General features: G+C 39.1%; 1 protein-coding gene across 3 annotated transcripts in view; it reads left to right on the top strand.

The window, feature by feature from the left end:
- The first annotated feature begins 165 nt into the window (after positions 1-165).
- Positions 166-12,050, top strand: part of ttll11 (tubulin tyrosine ligase-like family, member 11) — a 48,428-nt gene continuing 36,543 nt past the window's right edge. For all 3 annotated transcript variants that reach the window (XR_002874249.2, XM_023960464.2, XM_023960463.2), the window contains exons 1-3: positions 166-1,190; positions 10,716-10,815; positions 10,952-11,085. Coding sequence is in view for 2 of the 3 variants with exons in the window: in XM_023960464.2 (XP_023816232.1) it covers positions 714-1,190; positions 10,716-10,815; positions 10,952-11,085 (711 nt within the window). In the remaining variant the exon portion in view is untranslated. The remainder of the gene's footprint in view (positions 1,191-10,715; positions 10,816-10,951; positions 11,086-12,050) is intronic.

The following is a 12,050-nucleotide window of genomic DNA, read 5'->3' as shown; positions in this document are numbered from 1 at the left end:
CCGCAGTTACTTTTTATTTATTTATGTATTTATTTATTTATTTATTTATTTATTTATTTATTTATTGATCATTTGCAAGGAAACAAATCTGTATAAACGTGGAAAGGAGTATTTTAAGCCACAGTGGATCTAGCCCGTGTGTAACACAGATTTACTACAGCCTTTAACGCACCATCAGCTGTTGGTGAAGCGGACCGGATGGAGGCCGGTCGGTGGGCTGGTCTGCCTTCTGTTGCCTGACAACACGGGACCGTTAACATGCGCACCGCAGGGCGGAGACCTGTGGCTGCCGTCGCCGCCGCCGGCACACCGAACGCTGCTAGTAGAAGAAACACCGGTTCGGAAAGTTCTGAGCGCCGTTCATTGCCGCCGCGGACTCCGTTCAGGTGTTAGCTAAATGAAGCGGCTAACGTCAAGGTTAGCTAGCAGCGTTAGAGTCCCGCCCGCTTCGGTTCGGACAGTTTGTGTGAGAATTAGGAAGTTTTTTATGAAAATAATGTATCCAGGAGCATTCATTGCTAACATCACTTCTATATCTTTAGCTGTCAAACGGTGAAGTTAAGTATGTTTGCTTCTCAGTTGAAAATGGCTTTTTAATGAAACCATTCAAACTGGCAGCGTTCTGATTCCCCTTTTGGCCTCCCTCATTACAGTCTGTTTATTCTCTGTGGGACAACTGTGCCCTGCCCAGCAAAGCATTGCACTTTTGCATAATGAGCGATTATGGGCATGTCAGGGCTGAGCAAACCAAATCACAGGGTGAGGATGCAGAGAAAGAGGCTGCGGACTCCGAGGAGCAGGTGGCCTCCCTGCCCGCCTCCCCAGACCCCTCCAGCATCACTGCCACCACTGGGACAGATGCGTCCTCTGTCCTCTGTAAACAAAGGAGCAGAGGTCACAGGGAGCCGGCTTGCTGTGTCAAAGCAGCCCCGGACTGGCCCCTGCGAGGGCCCGCGGCTTTCGCTCCTGCTGTGATAAACTTGAACAATCCAGGATTTGAGCGGGCTTTTCGCGTCAAGGGGTCTGGAAGCCTTCTTCATGGCACATCCGAGACAAACGGGAACTACTTGATCAACCGTGGCCCACAAGAACAGTCCCAAAAGAGGAGGCCTGTGACAGTAGACTCGTCCAAAGCCAAAACGTCCCTGGAGGCGCTGAAGATGAGCATCAAGCAGCTCAAATGGAAAGAGGTGTGTTTATTTTATTTTTTTCTTAAGTTCTTTCTGCTTTATTCCCCCCCAAAAATTCACAGGGACAAGCGTGGAGAACTCATCCAAGCTTGGATGGTGAAGCGATCCAAATATAACCTCTGACATCAGCTCCCAGTTGCATGAGAGTTTGGGATTACAGGAAGCTTAGTTAGTTGTCACGGGTGTCACAGGATGAAAACCTCTGTCTCCCACACTCACCGTTGCCGTGTGTGGACTTCCTGCAGCGGATATCTGAATCCAGGCCAGTGGATTTATCTGCACTGATCTGCTTTATAATGGCCATTTTAGCCACTTAGTTCTGGAGCCTAATGTTGAGAGCTCTTGCCTTTATCATGTGAGCAGAGCTGCAAAGAACAATAGGTTAGTCAATCACCATCTATAGATATCTTTTTTTTAAGGTTAGCCATAATTATTTCAAAAGCTTTTGTTTCTGCTTTCATAGAAGGACACCAGTTAAAGCAGGGGACTCCAACTTCTGGATTCTCTCCACCACATCTGACTCATTCTAGACGCTTGTCAAGTCGCCCAATCACGTGTCAAAAATCCGTCCGTTACTTTCTTACAGCGGCTGCTCTGATTGCTAAACTGAAAAAAAAAAAAAAAAAACGTATTTGGAAAGTTTCTTTCCGCAGAAAAGTTAGTGAGGAAACGGAAGAAGAGCCTTTGATATTAAAATAAAAGAATTCTGGATTTAACAGACAAAAACCAGGAGTTTTGAATCCAAATATGGATAACAGGCTGTCTAATGCTACAAGGATGCTGCTAAAAAGGCTGCTCAAACGGCGGACTAACAGTTTTAGTATATTTAGAAAATACCAGCCACTATCCTGTGACCTGAAAAAGGTTGGAGACCACTCAGTTAAAGATATTTGTAGTTATACATTTATGAAAAAAAAATCAAAGCAAATTGACATAGTTTTTGTATATTTCTAGTGCAATTTCTAGGAGTTTTGTAACAGCGTCTATACAGTGTTGGAGCCAGAAAAGAATCTTAAAAAAAAACTGTATTTTACCCATATAATTATTGCAAATAATCACATAATAATTAAAAAAGCGAATGCTTAAAACGTCTCAGTACATTAAAGAAACTGCCTCAGAGTTTTGGGTGGGACTGTTGGTGAGGGGCAACCCCGCCCCCTTTCCCCCCTGTTGATGGGAGCTTGTGGCCCACCCAGCATATTTTCTATGTCCCAAATTATCTTGTTTTCAAACTGCATTTTTTTTCGTCATTCACAACAATTTGAAGAAGGAAATACTCAGAAATGCCATTTGAAGCTTAAATCGTCTCAGTATATCTATCACCAGAAAAATGCCACAAGAACATGTGAAGAACTCTAAAATCATCATTGTCATCAGAGTGGGTCTTTAAGGAACTTTAGACTGAAGACTAGTGAGACTTGAACAAAGCAGTTCAAACAATAATAGCTACTGCTGGAACTACATGGACTTTCCAGTCCGTTTGGTGTAACTGCTGTGACAGTAAACCGCACTAAATGAATATTTTTGACATTTCTCAACCTTGAAAACAAACGATAAGGACAGCAGTCAAATCTTGCTCAGAAACTAATCAACTCATGAGTTTCTTTTTATTCTCTATTTATTCAAAACGTAACAATTTATTCAAAAAATTCTCTGGTCAGGCAACAACTTACGTATTTAAAACTTTGAATGTATAAATATGGCATCATGTTTTATTTTTTGCGGTGTTTATTCATTCATGAATAAACCAAAAAAAGTTATTTTACAGGAAATATTAAAAAAAAAGCCTTCTGATTGTTTTCGTTTGTGACCTAAACCCAAATAAATGACCTTTTCATGAATCAGTTTGACTTTTAGAGCTGTAAAGGAATCAAACCATTTCTTAAAACCAAAACAAATGTAAAGAAGTTGGAGCTGGTTTATGTCGCTTTGGCGTTCATTTTGGAGCCTAATGTAGTTTCATCCTGCTGCAGGCAGCTGATTCCCCCCCCCACACCCCCCACACCCCCCCCCCTTCATTATGCATGAGAAGTGAAGCATTAAGGTATGAGAGCACGGCTGTCCTGAAGACTCCTCTTACTTGACCCGAAGGTCTGGTGTCAACAACAGCAGATACATTACCATCATGTTAGACGCCAACACCCCCCCAAAAAAAGTCTAAATGCCCCCCGATCTTGTGTTGTCTGTAAGTAGGTGTCAACATCTGTCCAGGAGTGGAAACTGATGACCTTTGGGGTCCGTTAGAGATCGATGTATCCATTTGTAATGTTTTCAGAAACACAAGAATGGGATTCAAAATATATAAAGTGTGTTTTAAAGAAGGTTTCAGGGGGTGTTGGCCTCAAACTACTGCATGTGTGCATCTGCAGCGGTCTCTGGCCTGCAGGACAGCTGACTTTACACATATGGCATACTTGTTCACGGTAAGAAATTATTAGCCCTAAGCTCGTCTAATCCAATAGACGTTTAGTCGTCTTTAAGGCAGAGATAATGGCAGCCAGGGGGGGTGGGGGGTCTGAGTGACAGTCACAGAAAATACCCGAGAATTTGATTGTGGCGATTCTGATAAGGACGCTGCAGACTAAGCTGACGCTGAATGGGTTTTAATGATTCATGCACACACGTTTCCTGGGAGTTGGTGAAACCCGGAGAGGCGGAGCTGGAGAGAAACCTTGTTTTGCATGGATCATTGTTGGTATTGATAGCAGGAGGGTATCATGCAAACAAATTCATGCGATGCAGCTCTGTTGCAGCCATCGACTGTAGATGAGAACTGGGCAGTGACTCCTCCCCCCTCACATTCCAAACAGGAAGACGTACCGTTTCAAGAAGCCAAAATCCCATAGACTTCTATTGAGAGATAAACAGCAATTACTCATTCTATTTGCCAGAATAATAATAAGTTCTAAGATGCCTCAATAACAGTAGATGAAACCTTTGACAGATTCTGTTGTCTGCTTTCAAATGATAGGGGTGTGGACTTTCGACACGCTGACTCCTGATTGGCGAGTGCTTCAGACCGATTTGGACCAATCACTGCGAAAACGTGGCGAAAAACGCTGGCGAATAACGCCTGGCGAATATTCGTCCCGGTGTGTACGGGCCTTTAGGGGCCAAGTTAGGTTCAGCTTGAAATAAATGAAAAAACATATTGTAAATTAGAAAAAAAAGAAAATTGAAAACCGTTTTAAACTCTAATGTACACTTTGTAAAGTTGAAGGAATTAATGAAAATAGTAAATTTGAGAAAATAAATTGTAAACTTGAGAGAAATATTGAATATTAGAAAAAATAATTCTAAATCAAAAAAAGAAAAATTTTCCAAATAAATGTTTATTTGTATTTTCAATTTTTTTTGTTTCTCTATCTGCTTTCTGTTCTCAGTTTCAATTCAGTTTTAAATGTTCGCTGCTGAGCCGATCCTATTTTCCTGTGTGGGCGGGGCTTTGAGCTCATTGGCTACCAGGATATGATTTCCTAAATGTGTGACAGAGGAGACTCTTCACTACTTCAGACAGACATGAACATTTTCACTTTAAAATCGCCACAAAGATTTATGTCATGTTGGCAAAGCTGCACTAAAAAAATCAACCAATCAGGAGGGCTGTGAAAGGGGAACGTAGTGTGGAAAAACTGTACGGTATAATGATGATAATGCTCTCCCAAAGTTTGGTGCATCAGAGTGGAGGAAGCATCTGAGCACACGTCGTTCCGCAGGAGAAAAGGCCTCACTTTACCGGAACCTCTTTGGGAATCCTGGGAAATCATGTCAATTAGCTAATTAGCTCTAAGCCCCGCCCCCATGTCAAAATAGCATCAGCTCAGCAGTGAAAACTTGAAAATTGAATTGAAACTGAAAACTAAAAGCAAAGAGTAACGGAAAATAAAGTTAAAAATACAAAGAAAAATTTTTTTGGGGATCAGTTTAAGGTTCAGATTTTCAATATTTCTTTTAAGTTTACAATACTATTATTTTTTTCTTATTTTTCACTAATTCCTTCAAGTTTACAATGTCTACTTTCAAGTTTAGGACTGTTTTCGAATTTAGATTTTTGTTGTTGTTTTCAAATTCACTCTCTGGTTCTTTCAGTCACTTTAAGCTGATCCAAATTTGACCCCATAGCACCATTTAAAGAATTGATCATTTTTGACTTTGTCATATACAGTGAGGTCAATAAGTATTTGATCACCCTGTGATTTAGCAAGTTCTCCCACTTAGAAAACATGGAGGGCTCTTAAATTTTAATCATAGGTGCATTTCCACAGTGAGAGACAGAATCTGAAGAAACATTCAGAAATAACCTTGTACGATTTTTTTTTAAACTATTTATTTGAATATTACTGACAAATAAGTATTTGGTCACTTGATTATCAGACAGATTTCTGACCAGCAAAGACCTGCTGTTCTGCTTTTAAATGGTCCAACTCCACTCTGCTCATGATTCTAAATTAGTGGCACCTGTTTGAGGCTGTTAGCTTGCATAAAGGCACCTGTGCACCACACAATCAGTCAGATGTCTAACTACCAACATGGGCAAAACCAAAGAGACCTTCACAAAGCTGGAAGTGGCTACGGGGCAATTGCCAAGCAGCTTGGTGAGAAAAGAACAATTGTCAGAAAATGGAAGAGGCTAATGATGACTGTCAATGTCCCTCGGACTGGGGCCCCTCGCAAGATCTCACCTCGTGGGGTATCGATGATGCTAAGGAAGGTGAAGAATCAGCCCAGGACTACATGGGAGGAGCTGGTCAATGACCTGAAGAGAGCTGGGACCACCATTTCCAAGGCTACTATAAGTAATACATTAAAACGTCATGGTTTAAAATCATGTATCGCACGGAAGGTTTCCCTGCTGAAGTCAGCCCATGTCAAGGCCCGTCTGAAGTTTGCCAATGATCCATCTTGATGATCCAGAGGAGTCATGGGAGAAAATCTTGTGGTCAGATGAGACCAAAATAGGACTTTTTGGTCTTAAGTCCATTCGGCGTGTTTGGAGGAGGAAGAAGGAGGAGCATCATCCCAAGAACACCATACCTACAGTGAAGCACGGGGGTGGAAGCATCATGCTCTGGGGGTGTTTTTCTGCACAGGGGACTGGACGAGTGCACTGTATTAAGGAGAGGATGAACGGGGCTCTGTATTGTGAGATATTGGGCAAAAACCTCCTTACCTCAGTCAGAGCGTTGAAGATGGGTCGTGGCTGGGTCTTTCAGCATGACAATGACCCGAAGCACACAGCCCAGAAAACCAAGGAGGGGCTCCGTAAGAAGCATATCAAGGTTCTGGAGTGGCCTAGCCAGTCTCCAGACCTAAATCCAATAGAGAATCTTTGGAGGGATCTGAAACTCCGTGTTGCTCAGCGACAGCCCCGAACCCTGACAGATCTAGAGAAGATCTGTATGGAGAAGTGGGCCAAAATCCCTGCTGCAGTGTGTAGAAACCTAGTGAAGAACTACAGGAACCGTTTGACATCTGTAATTGTTAACAACGGCTTCTGTACCAAATATTAAAGTTGTATAACTCAAGTGATCAAATACTTATTGGTCACTGTAATATACAAATAAATTGTTTAAAATAATTGTACAATGTTATTTCTGAATGTTTCTTCAGATTCTGTCTCGCACTGTGGAGATGCACCTATGATGACAATTTTAGACCCCTCCATGTTTTCTAAGTGGGAGAAATTGCTAAATCACAGGGTGATCAAATACTTATTGACCTCACTGTTTAAGATTGACCGAAATATAAGACGCAAATAAATAAGACAGTCTGTCAGCGCGTCAGACTTTATTAGCCGAGGAGTTCACAGTAACTCCAGAACTTGCTTGTAACACGCTACACGTTAGCATGTCCACAATACCTGTAACTCCCAACCTTGTTAGTAACAAGTAAATAACACAGTCCGACACCGCTAACATTTAGCCGCGTTAGCATATTCACTTTGTCAGTGTACTTCTCAAAATTGCTTCGACATAAGGAAGTACAGCCAAAGTAATCCAAATATAAGGTGCTTCAGATTGTTTAAACAAAAACAATTAAGGCTCTTAAGTGCGTTTTTTAAAATGTCGTAAGCCATTTTCTATGGGTAATGTCCCACTTGCTCAGTCCAGTTCCCATATACACTGAATGGTCGGATCCTGTTGGATGACGTTTGTTTTCAACACTCTGAAGCCTCTTCCCTGGCTCAGAATTGATTCTCAGAGGTCCGCTGTGGAAAAAAAAGGCGGATATAAACCGTGTTTTATGTTTTTGAGCTCAATATAGAAATCCGTCACTTGTGCCGAAGTTTGCCGCCACAAATATTTTGGTCGACTCGTGCAGCGTCGCATCGATCGGCTGTGAAATGACTGCACTGCTGACAGCCGAGTTGCTCTCCTGAGTAACATTTGTCCCACAGATTCCAGTGGGGTTTAGGTCAGGGCTCTGAAGGGAAAATCAATCAAACACATTGATTCCGCAGCAAAGTATAATGAAAATAGATTTTTTTCCTTCACATTAGCATCACAAAAGAACAAAAGCTTTTTGACAATAAATCTAGATCATTTACAAAAGTTTGTAGCCCATTGAAAGAAATCGTCATTGTTGCTGCTGTGAAAAAGCAGCTCAGATGTTATTTCACAGAGCAGGTATAGTTTTATTCTTATTATTATTTTATTCATTATTTTTAGGTAAAATGACAGCTGGAAGACATATATTTAAGCAAATAATAGTACCCGGTAGGAACGTAGTGTTTGTGTGAGCGAAAGGAAAGCATCAGTGGTTGTAAGGAACAGTGTGTGGGACGTGTCCATCGTTCTCGTTTTTGCTCTAACCGCTGCCAACTCCTTAAAATTGTCTCTTTTCTAAAAGCAGAAAATCCTTCAGTTCCTGCTGCGGCCAAATCTTGCAATCCCACGTTTCCGATGTGGCATCAGCCGGTGTTCCTGCTCAAAAAAGAGGCAAAGATGTTCTCGTAAACCCCCCCCCCCCCCCCCCCCACACACACACACCCCCGCCCCTCACATCTTTAATGTGCTGCTGTGAGGAAATAATGAACTTCCTTTAGGAAAAAAAGGGACTTTTTATGTGGGATAAGTGCAGGAACTTGTCGATCCAGCTTCAAAAACACATCAATAAACTGACCACAAACCACAATGATGAAAAGAACATGCTTTAATTTGCTGCAATTCCCTTAAAATTCAACATTTACTGAATCTGCAATGTGACTAAATGTATTTAGACAAAGATTTATTTTTAACATCTACATTAAAGTTGCACCAGCATAGAGTCATCTAAATATATATATATATATATATATATATATATATATATATATATATATATTAGGGCTGGACGATATGAGGAAAACTTGCGATATGCCATATTGGGATAACGATATAATTTGCGGTATATAAACAAATAGCAAAACAACCAAAAACAACATTTCCATTTCACTGCAACAGTTTAAAAATTATACTCCAAATGAGCCTTGTCGACGTAGGAGGCAAAGATCAAATGTAAAAGGGCTCATCTGATTGATCAACAACGTAAACGGGTCCTTCCTTCCGCTTGGTTAAATACATAAAGGGATTTATTTCATTTGTTCAATATTTCAAGCTGCCATGAGTTTGTTTTAGCACATTTAAGGTAACCATTTATTGCGATTTTCACCGTCTTTTGCGGAATGCATATTGCACAGCTTGATGTCGCGGTAACGATAAATTTGCGGTATATTGTGCAGGCCTTATATATATATATATATATATATATATATATATATATATATATATATATATATATATATATATATATATATATATATATATATATATATATATATATATATATATATATATATATACATATATATATATAAATATATATGCATCAGAATGATTTTAAGGGTTAGTCGGTCTCTCCAAGGCCTTGGAGGTATTTCTTTGAGGCATTAAAAGTTTTGCCTCTATACTAAAAAGTAGAATTTTTTTTTTTTATTATTAATTTTCATCTAAAGGCGCTTTTCCCAGTTTGTTAAAGTACAATTTTAATCAACTACACAAAAAATGAGATTCCTGATGAAACACTAATTTATTTTGAAATAAAGTAACCTTGTTTTTATGTTTGAGAAAGATCAAATGTGAAATTTAAACTTTACTTTGAAATGACCAACATATAAATTTTTAAAATTAAATTTTAACACAAAAAGTTTTGTACTTTGTGGCTTTATTATTTTTTCTAAGGTCTAGGTCAAATATGTAAATTTCTAAAATAGGTTTAATTCATTAAAAAAAAAAAAAAAGCTTTAAGGACCCACTCCAATGAAAATTGTGTTTTGAACATGTTCTTGTGGCATTTTTCTTATAATAGAGGACATAATTAATTTAGCTCAAGATTAAATACAGCAACAGACGAAAAAAAGATCCTATTTGTGACAAAGAAAAAAATTCTGGACGGGCCACAAGCTCCGCCCCATTCTGACGCATCCACTTGTACATAAATAGATCCATGAACGTCTTTGTTTTCCTGTTTTGGCTCAAAACCGTACGCTGGACAGCTCCAGTATTGCTCACCATTTTGTTGCACCAGGGGGCTGTAATCTAGCAAGATCGCTTGTAAACAGAGAGCTCTCAGCAATTGCCACTCTCCAGAAACTATGTCCTAGTAAACGACATAGGTTTTTTGATTTTGGCTAAAAACGGCATATTTAAAAGACACCTAGAACCCAGGATTTTTCTGTCAACATCATTAAGAAACAGCTGTTTAAGTTAGAACGGTCGCTCAGACCTAATCTCTGTCTGTTCATATAATCATTTAAATGCAGTTTGATCCTATAAATTGTACATTTAGTGCTTTTGTTTACAAATATTTACCAACAAATCATTAGTTCTTCTTTCAGGTTGAGTCAGTGTGGCTTCCAGAGTTTTGTGTTGTTCCAGGAATGATTCACACTCCTTTGCATAGCTCATGAGTTTGTCACTCACCGTGAAAACAGGAAATGGCCCCAGATTCTCACCTTTTCCAGCCAAAGTCATTTCTGCAATAGTTGCAGTCAAATCTATTGTACATGTGGGGTCGTGCTTTTTGTCCGTCGAAATTCAGAACATGCCTTCTTCAGGGTTTGTAACTACAAGAAAAATCACAACACAAGCTCAAATGAACATAAAAAGCATGACGACTTTGATGAAATGTAAAGTATATTTTAGTTATTTAATCATTTCTGTAATGAGTTTGAAAAATTTCTGTGAATTCTTTAATGAAAAGTAACCTGAGCTGAAGGTGTGATTCATTTGACATTTTGTGGAGTTTGTGCTCAGAAAATTTGACAGATGAAGACAAAAGAGGAAGCATTAGTGATTTTTTTCAAACTGCTGTGACTCATCGCTTCACTTCGATGTGTTTGGGAAGCTAACAAACCTCAAAGAACCTTAAATATTTACACTAATCAGACCAAATGAAAAAACAAAAAAAACCTTGAAGCCTGGAAAACCGTGTTTTTTTCTGTTCTGACTCTTCTTCATCTGGTCTTTGTTTCACGGTTGTCTTCAGTTTCCTTTGGGAAGGCGAGCGCCCTGTGACATCTACTGGCACGGCGTTTCCTTCCATGACAATGAAAACATCGTCTCAGGGCAGGTCAACAAGTTCCCAGGTATTTCAAAGCGTCTCCTGCACTCCCTGAACTCCACGTTTTTTGCCTTCAATGTTCACGCCAGACTGGTCGGCTCACAAACTGTGCATCCGTTACTGCAAATCGAGTGTGTTTTTTCTCTTGAACGTTCCTGCAGGCATGGTTGAGATGCTGAGAAAGATCAACATGAGCAGGGCGGTGAGGACCATGCAGGAGCTCTTTCCTGAGGAATACGACTTCTACCCGCGCTCTTGGATCCTGCCTGAGGAGCATCAGCTGTTCGCCACACAGGTCATCATCTCTGAAATCATCTTCCCTCCTTTTTAATATTTTATGCAGATGTTTTTCTAAAGGTTTGGGATGAAAACCAATCAAAAACTAAAAAAAAAAATCTGAATAAACACTCAGAAAATATTTGGAAATGTTTTATAGTCATGTCAAATGTTAAACTGTAAATTTGTCTTCTTGCTTTGTTTGGTTTCCCTTCCACCCCCACTGGTTGATTTATTCCAGCATTTTTAGTTATATTTAAATATAACATTGGCTTATAAACCCAGACAACATTTGGTCCATTCTCTATAAAATGTGTAAATATTTCAAATATGCCAAACCACTATCTAAATTATGTTTCCTTTACTTACAATGAGGGAACTTCAGACATCAAAGCTTTAATTCTTTATCTTTGAGTATTAAAATTAAATAAAAACCTTTTCATTTAGGACTCAAATAAGCAATTTCTTTCATTACCATCTTTAACTTAACAACAATATTCTATATTTTAAGTTTTCTGCTGAAAAACTCAGAAATGACGTTTTAATCTCAAATTTTGTCTTCCACCACGAGACAAATGTCACGACATTAAATGCATCCAGCAGGGGGCGCCAGCAGAACATTTTGAACTTGCACTTTCAGGCACTTCAAGAAGTTTTCAGTGTTTCTTCTAAAAAAAACTTTTAATTAGGAGAATGTTCAAGGTTTTATATTTTGTTTACCATTTTCAAAACAATATTTTTTTTAACAACACACAATTTTTCAATATTTTTTGAATGTTTAAACCTATTCTTTGACATTGATATCATGTGTGCTTGCTAAAAAAACAAAAACCTTTTAGTCAGGATTACTCACTCAACCACTTTAAATTTTATTTAGTTTTTTTTAATTTTTATTAAGATTTACGTTTATGAACTTTTTTTTTGTTTTTCACCTGCTCTGAATAGCAGGTAAGCTGTTCATCCTACAGCAGGTGAGCAGCTTTT

This window comes from Oryzias latipes, chromosome 12 (assembly GCF_053564925.1).
Source record: "Oryzias latipes strain Hd-rR chromosome 12, Olatipes_Hd-rR_3.1".
NCBI lineage: Eukaryota > Metazoa > Chordata > Actinopteri > Beloniformes > Adrianichthyidae > Oryzias > Oryzias latipes.
Note: the sequence above shows the minus strand (reverse complement) of the source record. Positions and strands in the feature narration are given on the sequence as shown.